Source organism: Stegostoma tigrinum, chromosome 33 (assembly GCF_030684315.1).
Source record: "Stegostoma tigrinum isolate sSteTig4 chromosome 33, sSteTig4.hap1, whole genome shotgun sequence".
In the NCBI taxonomy this organism is placed as follows: Eukaryota; Metazoa; Chordata; class Chondrichthyes; order Orectolobiformes; family Stegostomatidae; genus Stegostoma; species Stegostoma tigrinum.
This window is the reverse complement of record NC_081386.1, coordinates 34,945,134-34,960,343: the sequence shown is the minus strand read 5'-3', so window position 1 is coordinate 34,960,343 and position 15,210 is coordinate 34,945,134. Positions and strand designations below refer to the sequence as shown.

Genomic DNA, 15,210 nt, shown 5'->3' with positions numbered 1-15,210 from the left:
TCTAACAATACTTTTTCTATACCTGACTGAGTAGGTAGATTAAGAGATGAATAAGCGTTTGTGTTTCCGAGAGAAACGGAGGCATGTGAAATGACTGTGACATGGAACAACGCTTTTGGTTCCATCTCCGTCCTGAGGGGAGTTTGAAATTGACCTTTATGCTGGCCTTGCTAGTCACATTCACATCCAGCAACGCACAAAAATAATAGCCCGTTCGTTAAGTCTGCACTCGTCTTTTCATCGCCTGCCTAGGAACTTACTTCGGGTATTATTTCTAAGTTAATTATGCCGTTACCTCTATCTGCTGCCATATTCGATGCCATTCACGGGATCTGAAAGCTAATACATTCCGGACAGCATTGAACAGCATCCGCATTATTTTGCTTTTGTATTACTCTGAAGTTTGCGGTGCAATCTTGTCCAAATGACTGTACCGCCTACAGATTACGTGACATTAACCTTTCTTTTTGTTTTATCAATGAAGTATATTTTATGAAAAAAGTTATACTCCATGCGACTTCTTTGTTAACTTCTGTCTTAATGTGATGAGTAATTAAATAATTAATTTCCGAACAATTCATATCGGACTCGTTAACTGTTTCTCTCTCCACAGATGCTGCTAGACATTCTCCAGCTTTTTTTAAAATTTTGATTCCCAACATCCGCAGTATTTTGCTTTTAATTCACTTTCCTCTGCCGGGCATATTGCCAACATCATCTAGTTCATTTCAAATTTCCAGCATTTGCTTTTCAAAATATTTTTCAACTTTCACGCGTGGTTTAAAAAGTCATTCTATATAGGGTGTATTGCTATAATTCGAACTGTTATGTAACGTAGTTTTACAAATTTTATTAGTCAAGTATATTTTATGAAACTAAGGTTCTCCTCTGTTAGCTCTTGTCTTAATGCGATGAATGAGAAATAATGAGGCAAATTGAAAAGAAACTGGAGTAAAAATGTCATCCAAGAAGAGGTGAACTGTCGGTAACTATCTCTTAACATGTGACAAAGTGCACTTGTGATGAGAAGTTGCTATCAGGGTCCATAGTGTAGTACTGTTGCAGACGTGTCTGACATGCTTTTGGGGTAGTTACAAAGAGCTCATCTGATACATTCCAGCGTCGGATGCCGAATGTTACCACTGAGTTTCTTGTAGCGTGTTCTAATACTTTTATTTCAACCTTTTTATTTGATATCAAACACAGCTAACAAAACATTTGTCCTCTGTGCGCGAACATGGCGAAGTACTCACCCAAGACCCAGCAGATTATCGTGAAAGAAAGAGTTGATTTTATACAGCGCCTCACGCGACCTAAGAATGAACCAACGCGCTTTTCGGTCAATAAAGTAGATTTCAAGTGTAGTCACTGCTATAATGTAGGGGATGCATTATACATACATGGATAATATCCTTCTTTTAGTTTATGTTTTGACGTTTCAGTAAACAATGAAAATGATCAGAAGAGAAACTGACCGGACGCATCATGAAGTGATGTTATACTGACAATTGTAATTTTACATCCTGAATCCAATCCGCTCCTTCTCAATACAGGATTCAGGAGCTCAAGCCAACTATCCCTGCAAGGACTTGGCCACTGATTCCGGAACCTAACTGTCAAAAAAAAAATCACTGCAACTGTGCCTCTAAACCTTTCTAAAATTCCAATAGTAAGTTAATCACAGAGACAGTATCCCAGTTAGATGCAGTACTGTTTAAAAATGCTTCAGTAAAGAGCAAATCTGGAGAAAACCCGACGGAGCCACATTTAAATCAAGCGTTCAAATTTTCACTTAAATACATAAAACATAATCCTTTTTTAAACTCACTATTTTAAAACATGCATTTCAAAGTTCCCAGATTCAGTAGAAAGAGGGTAAATCGTTTGAACTTACGTTTCAATTCACGTCCTCAAGTATGTTCTAAACTGGCCAAAATCTGAAAGTGAATTCATTACCAAAACACTGCAGAGCAATAACTTGTCCGGGGTCTGTGTCACTCCCTGGACATTATACCGCGGCCATTGTATTGATGCATTAATGCGTCCAGCGAGTAATTCCTTACACCATCCTGCCAACGCATGGGGGAATTCTCCACTGAACTGGTCACGATGAGTTCCTATTGGTGCTCGGTAGTTGTCCGTCTATTCGGCTTCTGGTTGGATGAAAATGAAATTATACATACTTTAGTCCGCTTTTTTAAAAAGTGCATTGCGCACTGAAGCTTTTGGGAAGGAGATAAGGAGCTGCATAGTACAGAGGAGACGTGGTTTGTATTTACTGTTCTGATGATGAGATAGTGATTCCGTATTCAGTGACATTTTGGGGCAGAAACGAGCACCTTTAAAACCTCCTCAGAACCTATCTTTGCACAGCACCTTGAGCTAAATCTTTGAATTTCCTTTATTGCCGCAGCTAGAACTTGACCCCAGTTATAAGAAATTGGCCCCGTTACATGTACCATGCACATGTTACTTTCTGAAGAAGTTATATCCATTTCAATGGATTTGCTTGATCTTCAACGAAAGGTGCACAATTCCGAACCAGCAGCGCCCTCAGTCGTTTATGATTTGAAATTAAAGGGAACCATTCAGCCCTGAAAGTGTCCAGCACGTCCATCAATCATCACTTCACAGAGAAAGAAAGGTTATCTGTGTGGTCAGGATCATCAAGAAAATTAACCTTTCCTTCTGGCTCAGATGCTGATCGATTTGCTGCATGTGATCTGCCAGACAAAATCGACGCTAATTTACCTAACAAAGAAAACTAACCATTCATAGGGCAACATTTCGGGAGCCCCAGTTATTTCACAACATGAATGAGCGGACTGCTGTGGTGTTTTCTTGCACCTGCAAGTATAGTTAGCGCATCTGCCCCTTTTGTTTTGCTCCATTAAAGATGTGGAGAAAGAACCATGACAGCTTAGGGTTAGTACAAATTATTTTTAAAGAAAGATTGACGATTTTTAGAAGTTTAGAAGCAACGTACACATTTTTATTGGGATGGGAGATATGTGCTGGCAGTTCCACGACACCAAGGTTTTGTTTTTCAGAATGTGAGGGATGCAGGTCGTTAATGCTGGGAAACAATTCTCTTTGATGTCAATTTTACATCAAGCATCATGAAATGGTCCAAATTCTGAGTAAAGCTCTACTTAATTCAAGAAAAAGAAACCGTGCCTTCAATTAAACCAATCTTTGTACGTTTGAATATTTCAGTTCATTGCTTTCTACTGTATTTTCTAGTAAGATTGAGCCATAAGCTTTTGATGTAAGACAACAAAGTGTGGAGTTGGATGAACCCAGCAGGTCAAGCAGCATCTCAGGAGCACAAAAGCTGACGTTTCGGGCTTAGACCCTTCATCAGAAAAGGGGGATGGGGAGAGGGTTCTGGAATAAATAGGGACAGAAGGGGAGGTGGACTGAAGATGGAGAGAAAAAGAGATAGGTGGAGAGGAGAGAATAGGTAGGCAAGGGGTAGGTCAGTCCAGGGAAGACGGGCAGGTCAAGGAAGTGGGATGAGGTTAGTAGGTAGGAAATGGAGGTGCGGCTTGCGGTGGGAGGAAGGGATAGGTGAGAGGAAGAACAGGTTAGGGAGGTGGGGATAAGTTGGGCTGGTTTTGGGTTGCAGTGGGGGGAGGAGACAAGCTGGGCTGGTTTTGGGATGCAGTGGGGGAAGGGGAGATTTTGAAGCTGGTGAAGTCCACATTGATACCATTGGGCTGCAGGGTTCCCAAGCAGAATATGAGTTGCTGTTCCTGCAACCTTCGGGTGGCATCATTGTGGCACTGCAGGAGGCTCATGATGGACATGTCGTCTAAGGAATGGGAGAAGGAGATAAAATGGTTTGTGACTGGGAGGTGCAGTTGTTTATTGCGAACTGAGTGGAGGTGTTCTGCAAAGCGGTCCCCAAGCCTCCACTTGGTTTCCCCAATGTAGAGGAAGCCACACCGGGAACAGTGGATACAGTATACCACATTGGCAGATGTGCAGGTGAACCTCTGCTTAATATGGAAAGTCATCTTGGGGCCTGGGATGGTGGTGAGGGAGGAGGTGTGGGGGCAAGTGTAGCACTTCCTGCGGTTGCAGGGGAAGGTGTCGGGTGTGGTGGTGTTGGAGGGGAGTGTGGAGCGAACAAGGGAGTCACAGAGAGGGTGGTCTCTCCGGAAGGCAGACTAAACCAAGCAGAGGCTTGGGGACCGCTTTGCAGAACACCTCAGCTCGGTTCACAATAAACAACTGCACCTCCCAGTCACGAACCGTTTTATCTCCTTCTCCCATTCTTTAGATGGCATGTCCATCATGGGCCTCCTGCAGTGCCACAATGATGCCACCTGAAGGTTGCAGGAACAGCAACTCATATTCTGCTTGGGAACCCTGCAGCCCAATGGTATCAATGTGGACTTCACAAGCTTCAAAATCTCCCCTTCCCCCACTGCATCCCAAAACCAGCCCAGCTCGTCCCCTCTGCCCACTGCATCCCAAAACCAGCCCAGCTTATCCCCACCTCCCTAACCTGTTCTTCCTCTCACCTATCCCTTCCTCCCACCTCAAGCCACACCTCCATTTCCTACCTACTAACCTCATCCCACCTCCTTGACCTGTCTGTCTTCCCTGGACTGACCTATCCCCTCCCTACCTATTCTCTCCTCTCCACCTATCTCCATTTCTCTCCATCTTCGGTCCACCTCCCCCTCTCTCCCTATTTATTCCAGAACCCTCTCCCCATCCCTCTTTTCTGATGAAGAGTCTAGGCCTGAAACGTCAGCTTTTGTGCTCCTGAGATGCTGCTTGACCTGCTGTGTTCATCCAGCTCCACACTTTGTTGTCCTGGTTTCTCCAGCACCTGCAGTCCCCATTATCTCTGATCACAGCTTTTGATGTAAGACTGGTACTGATGTGAAGATGTTTAAGGTGTTGTATGAGGTAAGCGTAGCGACATGATTTGGGAATCAAACTTGACCTGAATATCGAAAGTAACTGAAACCACCCAAGAGTAGCATTTCATGCCATGATTTACACTTAAGGCAGTTCAGCTTGTGTCTGTTATGAACTTGGAAATATAGGAACAGGAGTAGGCCATTCGGGCTGTTCTGTTCAATGAGATCATGGCTGCTGTATAGCTTAACTCCTTTTGGCCTTTGTCCCTTAATATCTTTGCTGAATAAAAATGCATCTAAAAATAACAATTGATCCACTGCAGTTTATGGAGGAGAGTTCCAAACCTCTACCATTCTTTGTGTGTGCAAGTGTTTTCCACCATCTCCCCTGAACGGTCTGGCCCTAATTCTCAGCCTATGTCCTCTGGTTCTCGAATCACTGACCAGGGCAATATCTTGACCTACCCTGTCTTTTCTAGTTAATATATTGAAGACTTCAATGGGATCACTCCTAATCTTCCAAATTCTGGAAAAAAAGGCCTAATTTGTCTAATCTTTCCTCATATAGTAGCCACTGGTCCAGGTTTCATTCTTGTATACCTATGTTGTACTCCCTCCAAGGCGAAGATATCCTTCCTCAGGTGTTGTGCGCAGATCTGCTCACAGTATTCCAACTGGGGTCGAACCAGTATAACAGCAACATAACTTCTGCCATCTTATTCTCCAGTCCGCTGGTTTTAAATGTTAGCATGCCGTTAGCTTTCTTCATTATTCTCTGTACGTGTTCATTGCGTTTTAAGCTCGGGTAAATGGAACTGTTTCAGTTTCGGAAACCCAGGCAGGGGGCGGACTAAAGGGTTTTTTTCGTGTTGTATGACTCTATGCACCCCAAGTCTCTTTGGACAGCCATTGTATTTAAATTAATAGCATCTAGAAAGTTCCAGTCCAAATTTGAAAAAGAAATTATAATCATTATTACATGAGAGGAACGCAATTTTTTCCCTTCTAAGAAACCGTAATCACCGAGAATGGAGGTCTGGAGATTCATGTAAGCACATATGCACAGAACTCCCTCAGTCACATAATTATTTAAGACTCGTACTAGGAGCATAAAGTATCCTAATGATATTACCTCTTTTGTTTATACATTCCACTTTTATTTAGATCTAATGTTATCTCTAGAATGATTCATGGATTTTCAACCAGTTTATTCGACATTTTTTACTGCAAATCTCCGAGTGGCATCTTCCTGCAGTAACATTGAATACCGTGTGAGAATCTTCGACATCTTCAAGGCTATGTATTGCGATCAAGAGATCAGTTTGCTACAAAGTCGAGAAACTCCCCGATATTCAGTGAGACCCAATTCTGAGCAGAGTTGCTAATGTAGGAAAGTACTTTCTCTAAAAAGGGAGTAATATAATCAAAAAGAAACAGACAGATCTGAAATTCGTTAAAGTGGGGTGATTTGTTTCATGTTAACAGTCAAGCACACAAACAGTAGGTTACCTTTACGTGGAGATAGCAGGAACTGCAGATGCTGGAGAATCTGAAATAACAAGGTGTAGAACTGGATGAGCACAGCGCCAAGCAGCATCAGAGAAGCAGGAAAGCTGACGTTTCGGGCCTAGACCTCTTTTCAGAAACGTCAGCCTTCCTGCTCCTCTGATGCAGCTTGGCCTGCTGTGTTCATCCTGCTCTACATCTTGTTACCTTTTATTTGGAAATGTGTAACACATTCAGATTGCAAGGAGCAGTTCAGTTTGCGCATGCGCTCCTAGTCCATCACTTTGCCCCGCAGTGCAACCCTTTGCCCCGCAGCACCGAATTACATTTCCGGTTCACACGCGGGGGAAGCTGTCAGGTTGAGGCGGGCGGAAAATGGGCGCTAGGAAGGCAGGAGGTGTTTGTTCGAGTTGTTTACATCCGCGGAGCGTGGTCTTCCTGGGGCTTGTCGGAGAATTGAGTTCGAGAAGAAAAGTAATCGCTTAATGGCTCCTCCGCTTGTTTACAACAGTGTAATGATAAAAACGGAGAAGGTGCTGCACCTGAGGAGCTGCAAAGGGAAATCAGTTCGAGTTGTGAGGGAGCATTACCTCAGGCAGTCGGTTCCCTGTAACAGTTCCCTGTGCCAGGCTGAGTGCTACAATGGTAAAGTATGGCCGAGCGGGTACAGTCATCTACAAAGCAGAACTCTCAACGATATTAAAACTCATGGAGAAAAGAAAATATTGCATTTATATCACATTTTTCTGGCGGTTTCAAAGTGTTTTATAACCAATGAAGTACTTAGAAATGTGGCCACTGATGTAGGAAACACAGCAGCCAATTTGCACTCAACAAGATCCCAAAACAGCAGTTCCTGTCCAGAAAATCTCTTCCCGATGTTGATTGAACATAGATATTGGCCACGATGGCAGGGAGAACTTCCCTGCTGTTCTGTGAAGTAGAGCTTGTGGGATCTTTTATATCCACCTGAAAGATGACACCTCTGACAGTGCAGCACTTTCTCAAGTACTGTACTGGGAGTGTCGGCCTGGATTGAGTAGTCGAGCTTCTGATGTGGGACTTGAACATACAACCTCCTGACTCAGAGGTGAGATAATGCTACCTATTGAACCACAGTTGACATTGTAAAAATTGAATAAAATAATACTCAAAAATATTCAGGATGAGGATAGAACTGAACTCCTAATATAGAAGGAATTTTATATATCTTTCATTTCCTGTGAACATCCCAAAGATATATACAATTGAATTAAGTTTGAAGTACAGTGAGTATGCAAGTAAATTCTCACTTAGAAATATCTCTCAGATGTAATTGGACAATCTGCAACTGAGGTTAGTTGAGGGAAAATACTGCCCAGGATATTGAGAGAGCTCCTTGTTTCTTCTAATAGTGCCATGGGATCTTTTATTTTCATATGAACATTGAAATAGTAACTAAATATCTCACCTGAATATCAGTGTTACTTTTGCAACTAACGTACTGTCTTTTATGCTACTTGCTTAATTCTGCGTTAACTTAATGTTTCAGAAGGGAAATTGTTGTCAGAAAGTGCAACTCATTATGTGATACCTGACTGGAAAGTGGTGCAGGATTATTTGGAGATACTTGAGTTTCCAGAATTGAGAGGCATTGTCTTCATGCAGACAGCTTGTCAGGCTGTCCAACACCAGAAGGGACGCAGGTTTGTGATGGCTATCTATCTTTAATATTTGATGGATTTAAAGATCACGCAAAGCACTGGTCAGTTACTGAATCAAACAGTTAAAGCTTGAGCACTATGATTATTTAACTATGGCCTGTGATTTGTAACTCATAATATTTGATCAAAAACAGAAGTTGCAGGAAAAGCTCAGCAGGTCTGGCAGCATCTGCAAAGAAAAGGCCAGAGCTTCTGTTTCTGACTTACAGTGTCTGCAGTTCTTTTGGTTTCTGTAATATTTGATTTTTATCTTGATTTTTAAAATTACTTGCAGTGAATAACAGCAGTTTGCAACAATACATATTTGGTGTAAAATCAGCATGTCTGTTGTCAATGGCCAACTGACTGAGGGCTGATATGGCCTGTGACAAACATGGTGCATTTGTTGACTAACTGTAGAAAGATCAACATTGTGTTCTTCCACTTCCAAATGCAATTTGAAGGTGAAGGCAACACCAGCAAACAGGTCAGAATGTGACAAGTTCCCAGTGAACTAAAAGCAGCAGGTTTTCAAGGGTGAAAGAAGTTCACAAAATGATAAAGGAAACAGCTGATATTTAGGTCCAAGGTATCGAGCTGGATGAACACAGCAGGCCAAGCAGCATCATAGGAGCAGCAGAGCTCCTATGATGCTGCTTGGCTTGCTGTGTTCATCCAGCTCTACACCTTGTTGTCTCAGATTCTCCAGCATCTGCAGTTCCTACTATCTCTGATATTTATGTCCTGAGGTTTATAGTTGGAGTGACCTCAAACCTCCCGGTAATTATAATGAAAACTAACTAACTATTACTTGAAGGCATTCTACCTTTGTACAGAATTATATAGATGCTGTTTTCTTGTTCTCATATGTGGTTAAGTATGTTGATGTTGTTATATCATCTGGCAAATCACAAACTCTCCTCCATAAACTGCAGTAGACCAATAAATGCTGTGATCGGAGGGGAAACTCTGGAGAATTCCTGTACAATATTTCTTTATTGATAAGCTCGTGGAAGGATCCTAGGTGCATGACTACTGTTTTGCAGTGCTTTAAATTTATGGAGCTATAGAGTTATACAGCACAGAAACAGATACCTTGGATCAACTTGTCTGTGCCAACCAGATATCCTAAACTGATCTAATTCCATTTGCTAACATTTGGCCCATATCCCTCTAAACACTTGCAATTCATGTACCCATCCATATGCCTTGTAAATGTTGTTATTGTACTCAACTCACCCACCTCCTCTGGCAGCACATTTCATACACGCACCACCCTATGAGTGAAAAAGTTGCCCCTTGGATCCCTTTTGCATCTTTCCTCTCTCACTTTAAACCTATGTCCTCAATTTTGGACTCCCTTACCCTGGGAAAAAGACCTTGGCCTTTCACCCTATCCATGCCCCTCATGATTTTATAAACCTCTATAAAGTCACTTCTCAGCCTCCAGCGGTACAGAGGAAAATACTCCAGCCTATTCAGCTTCACCTTATAGCTCCAACCCTCCAATCCCAGCAACATCCTTACAAATCTTTTTTGAACCTTATCAAATTTAACAACATCTTTCCTATAACAGGAAGACCAGAATTGAATGCAATATTCTGAAAGTGGCCTCACCAATATCCTGTACAGCTGCACCATGATGTACACGAATGCTGTACTCAGTGCATGGCCAAAGAAGGTAAATTTGCCAAAAACCATCTTTACCATCATGTCTACCTGCAGTCCCACTTTCAAGAAACTATGCATTTGCGCCCTTAGGTCTCTTTGTTTGGCAGTACTCCCCTATCATTACAACACTGTTACTCTTAGAGACATCTGAGATCTCTGTCTTCTCGCCAGGATATTGTTCTTCTTCCAACTCAGGTGCAACCCTTCCTTCATACACAGATCATTTATACCCCAGAAGAGATCCTAATGGTCCAAAAATGTGAATCCTTGCCCCTTACACCAGCTGCTTAGCCACACGTTCATCTGCCCAATCCTTCTATTCCTATTCTGGCTAGCACATGGCTCTGAGAGTAATCCCAAAATTACTACCCTCAAGGATCTAACTTTTTCACCTGCCTAATTTCCTGTATTCTTCATGCAGAAATTTGTCCCTTTCTCTGCCTATCTTGTTGGCACCAACGTATACAATGACCTTCTGCTGGTCATTCTCCTGTTTCAGGATATTCTGCACTCACTCAAGACATCCTTGAACCTGGCACCAGGGAGGCAACACACCAGTCTGAAGGCTCGCTGACAGCTGCAAGAACCTCTGCATGTGCCCCTGACTGGAAAGCCCTCTATCACAATCAATTGCTTGGAACTTAATGTACCCTATTTACAGTAGAGCCAGTCAGGGTACCAGGAGCCTGACAGTCAGAGCTATATTCTCCCGAGAGGCCATCACCCCTTACCGTATCCAAATCAGCATACTTGTTTGAGATGGGAATAGCCACGGGAGATGCCTGCACTACCTGCCTACCTCTCTCCCTTTTCTAGTTGACTGTATCTGTGATTTCTCTACTTTCCTGAAACTGCCATTCAGCACATCCCCAACTTCTGTAAATTCCTCATTACTTCTAACTGCCACTTCAGCCAATCCATGGGTCCAGTAGGATACTCAACCAAACACACTTCCTTGTAGATGTGGTCTCCAGGAATATTGAAGTGCTCCCTGATCTCCTACATCCGACAAGAAGAGCACATCAGTCTACTAAAAGTGATCTCTTCACTTAAGAGATAGTAAGTACTTAATATCCTTTTGTTAAAGCAGGAATCAAGAATCAACTATGATTGTCAGGAGATGTGTTTTATTAATAGGAACGTTTTTTCCAATTCACTTTTGATTTGATCGCCACCCCATGGAAGAAAGCCATTCAACCCATAGCGCCTATGACAGTGCTTTGATTGTTATTCATTTGATCTCACTGCCATGCTTGTTCCCTGTAGTCCTGTAATGTTTTTCTTCAAGGATTTATCTGATTTTCAATATTTCTTATTAAATCTATTTTCAACATACTTTCAGGCAGTACATTCCAGATCAACACAACCCCCTATGTAAAATGAAGAAATATGTTACTTATTTTATGAAGCAAATGTGTTTTGTTCTACATTTTATAAATGAGAAATTAGGTTTCTTTTTATAACTCCCTCTACCTAACAGGTTAACTATAATCAGAATTGTTAGTAGGACAGAAGTTTGGTCATTTCATTGAATGCCATCTATGTTTTTTTTATTGTTATGCTAGATTTAAGAGGCATTGCCATCTGAGTAAAACATAATATGAGACTCTTTATCCTCTACCCCAATAGAGTGCATACAATAACCAATTCAGTTGTGAAATGCCTTGATGGGATTTTGAACTCATGAACTCTTTTTTGGTTTATTAAACCTAACTCTTAAACCCGTAACAAAAACATGTCCCTATTAGATTTGTGACAAATCTGTGGCTTGAAGAGGTGCACTTGGTCGTGGTATTTTTTTGAAAAGATGTTTTAAGACAGAGGTATAGAGCTGTCTATTTTAATCCAATAACGTACACAGCTTATGATGACTTAGAGTTTTTTAAAGTTAGAACAATAATAGCAGCCTGAATGGGTGGGCACAGACTTCCGTAGAGCCAGGATTAGTTTAGTTTTATTTTTTCAGTAGGAGCTGCTGGGATCTTGTTGGTTGAGTTGGGAAGCTGCTGTACATCCCTCCCTGCTACTCTCTCTGAGTTTCCTCTTGATGTTTTTCATCCTGGACTGGAGAATTGCATGTGAGACAATCTATTTAATTAAATTTCCCTTTGCCAATGGTGTGTTTTTGGATATTACTGTATTATAACAGTTAATAGTTTAGTAGTTATATAATCTGTTAACCAATACAGTTGTTATTCCAATTTTTTTCTTTCTTTTGTTGTATTTTAATGATAGTGTATGAATGAAATGTGTTTTACTTCACAACCAGTAGTTTGACCAATCGAATTGCATTGGGAATGCAATGCCTGGTAGCTGCCTTTAAAATAAGAAAAGGTTAGCCTAATGTATATTGAGGATGTTTGCTCTGGTCCATAACAGATTGCACGGCATCTTTTGAGCCAGAGGGGAAAGATATCATAATGACTGCTGGGTGAGTTCATGCTGCACAGTGAACTGATTGTTTTTTTCGTTATAAACTCATGACCTTGTAAGATTTTATGACATTGAAATCTCAGTTGCAGCATCTGTGAGATTTGTGAAGTGTTCTTTCTCTACTTTGCCTTATTCTATATATCTTTGCCTTTCTTTTGTTTTTCCATATTGGTTGGTTGACAGTCTTTAATATGTATTTTTAGCAATGTCATTGTCTATTGCTCTACTTCCCTCCCTCTGTTGAGCAATTGGCCTAAAGTAATAATAGATGTTTTCTTGTTCAAGAATGTCCAATCCCTCAATGTTTTCAGTGCCTCATGTGGGTTCTCTTGTAGTCTGATACAGGATTAGCATGAATGTCAATAAAACCCACAGTTTATGTGGTGCCTGGGGGAATTTTTACCACTGTGCCATCTGTGGTCTTCCTGTAGTTTACAGTACATAACTCGTACACTATGTGTGAGGTAGGCCATTCTGCCCAATAAAGGCAGAATAGTTTAGTTAACTGGGGCAACTGCATCTATTCTGTATGTTCACTGCTCTGGTGCTGATGCAGTATGTGCAATTTACAAAATCCACAGCATAAATTCATCAAGCAAATTTCCACAACTCCACCTCTCTAATGAGCTCAACCGCTGAGAAGGGCAATAGAAGCAATGTTCTAGGAATGCCATTGTCTCAGAATTGTACTCTGATTTGGGTTTGTTATGATATTCTTTCAATACTGCTGGGTTAGTACACTTAAAAATTCTGCAGCTATGCACAAAATTCCACCAACATTTTAGAAAAATAATTTTTGGTTTGCAATTAAAACATAAATACAGTCTTAGACATATTGGCACCCTTTGAGAACAAATGAAAAATTTTATTGATTTTAACTTCATCACTCTTCCAGAAAGTTTGTTCCATACATTCCTCACCCTTTGTGTGAAAATTTCAACTAGCTGGAAGTTACATCTCCTTGTCCCCTGTCTTGCTTTAGCTTAAAGTGATATGCCAGAACTTATCTTTTCAGTTCCCTTAATTATCTTGTATGCTGTTCCTCTATAAGATCTCCCTGCTGTATTCAAGACTGAAAAGCTCAACATTCTTCAATTTTTTTTCTTACGATTCAGATTTTTGACAAAACAATCAATGTTGAGTAGCTCCTCGGCACTGTCTCCAGTGCTTCAATTTGTTCATTCTGTTTGTGACTAAAACTAGAGGTGTTACTCATGGTGCCACATCACCGGCTGCAATACACTTTCTATTTACAACATCCTGTGACTCGTATTCCTTTGTATTGTGTAAATTGGCATTTGATTTGCTTTATGTATTGCTGTCTGTGGATTGGACTTGTTGAATAATATCATTCCCCTTGCGGAAGAGTCTAGGACTAGAAGGGTAATCCCAAACTAAGGGGTCAACCATTTGAAATAAAGACGAGATGGCATTTCTTCCCTCAGAGGGCTTTGAATCTATGGAATTCTTTATCACACAGAGCTGTAGAGGCTGTGTCATTAAACATATATATTCAAGAGGTTGGATAGACAAATATTTAATCAGTAAGGGAATCAAGGGTAAAGAGCAGGAAAGTGGAGTTGAGAGTTATCAGATTTGTTGTGATCTCTTGATGGAGCAAACTCGATGGGTTGAATTATCTACTACTCCTTCATTTTATTTGGGAATCAACTACATTGCTATAGATTGGGAGTCTCATGTAGACCAGACCAATTAAGAGTGACAGATTTTCTTTCCTAAAGGGCATTAATGAACCAGATGGGTTCTGTAGTAACCAATGATAGTTTCATGGTCATGTTATTGGGACAAGCTTTCGTTTGAAATTTTAGGTTGTGAACAGATTGAATGAGAAAATGTGGACTTCTCCATTTTGGCAAGAAGAATAAAAATGACATATTATCTCGCAGAGGGGTCAGGGATTCCTAGTGATTGATTTGCAGTAGGTATAGTAAGTACTTAGGACAGCTAATAAATATTAGTATCTAATATGAAGGGAATTGAATACAAAAGTTCAGAGCTGATGCTTTAATTATACGGTGCATTGGTGAGGCCATATCTGGAGTACACTGCAATTTGGTATCGTTATTTAAGGAAGAATCTGAGTTTGTTGGATGTAGTTCAGGGAAGATTTCCTAAACCAATATCTGGAATGGGCAGGTTATATTATACGGAAATATTGGACAAATTAGCCTGCTGGAATTTATAACTGTAAGAGGTAACTTGACTGAAACATGTAAGATCCTGAAGGGTCTTCAGAGGGAAGATGTTTCCTCTTCTGGGTGAATCTAGAACTAGGAATTAGTTCTAGACTTCGGTTCCAAAGGAGAATCATACCAGAATCAGTGTTAATTCTGTTTCTCTCTTCAGTGAGATCTGCCTGATCAGCTGAATCCCTCGAGCATTCCTGGTTTGTTTCAGATTTTCAACATCTGCAGTATTTTTCTTTTATTTTAGATAATCATGATCCTAGTTGAGGAACTATTGTTCTATAATCCGTATGTTATGGAAAGTCAAGATTTGTCCTGTTTAAATCAACCGTTAAAATCACCCAAATGTGACTGTGTCCTGTTAATGCTTCACCTGCCAGTAGCTCCTGGCTAAAAAAAAACGGAGTTAAACTTCTGTTGAATTTCTAAATTTAATGCTTTGTCCAGGTCTTGATGCCATCTGTGAACAGGGGAATCAAGGTCACCTCGTTCATGTCAAATTGGCAGAGAGAGTTTTGCAGGCTGTACAAATTATTACATTATCCTCAATACACTGTGCATGTTTCACCTTCCCTTGTAAAATCTGTAGTTTCTCTATTTCATTCTTTAAAAGTCAGTTTCAAAACTCTTCCAGTTTTTTTATGTTTACTGTATTGTCCTAACGGCTAATTTCGCATTGTTTCTCACTACTGTTCATAAAGTCATAAAGTTATACAGCACAAAAACAGAAAAAAAACTTTTGGTCTACCTCGCTTGCGCCGACCTGCAATCCTAAATTAATCTAGTCTCATTTACCAGGTGTTGCCCCTATCCCTCTAAACCCTTTCTATTCTA

General features: G+C 40.8%; 2 protein-coding genes across 6 annotated transcripts in view; one reads left to right on the top strand and one right to left on the bottom strand.

Moving 5' to 3' along the window:
* megf11 (multiple EGF-like-domains 11) overlaps positions 1 to 2,066 on the bottom strand; it is a 498,254-nt gene extending 496,188 nt beyond the window's left edge. For all 3 annotated transcript variants that reach the window (XM_059639362.1, XM_059639360.1, XM_059639361.1), the window contains exon 1: positions 1,895 to 2,066. The gene's annotated coding sequence lies outside the window, so the exon portion shown is untranslated. The remainder of the gene's footprint in view (positions 1 to 1,894) is intronic.
* Positions 2,067 to 6,738: 4,672 nt separating this feature from the next.
* dis3l (DIS3 like exosome 3'-5' exoribonuclease) overlaps positions 6,739 to 15,210 on the top strand; it is a 49,194-nt gene continuing 40,722 nt past the window's right edge. For 2 of the 3 annotated variants that reach the window (XM_048562807.2, XM_048562805.2), the window contains exons 1-2: positions 6,739 to 7,028; positions 7,915 to 8,068. In XM_048562807.2, the coding sequence (XP_048418764.1) occupies positions 6,869 to 7,028; positions 7,915 to 8,068 (314 nt within the window). In that variant the 5' untranslated portion in view covers positions 6,739 to 6,868. Of the gene's footprint in view, positions 7,474 to 7,914; positions 8,069 to 15,210 lie in introns of all 3 variants that reach the window. The other variant, XM_048562806.2, reaches the window with a different exon arrangement.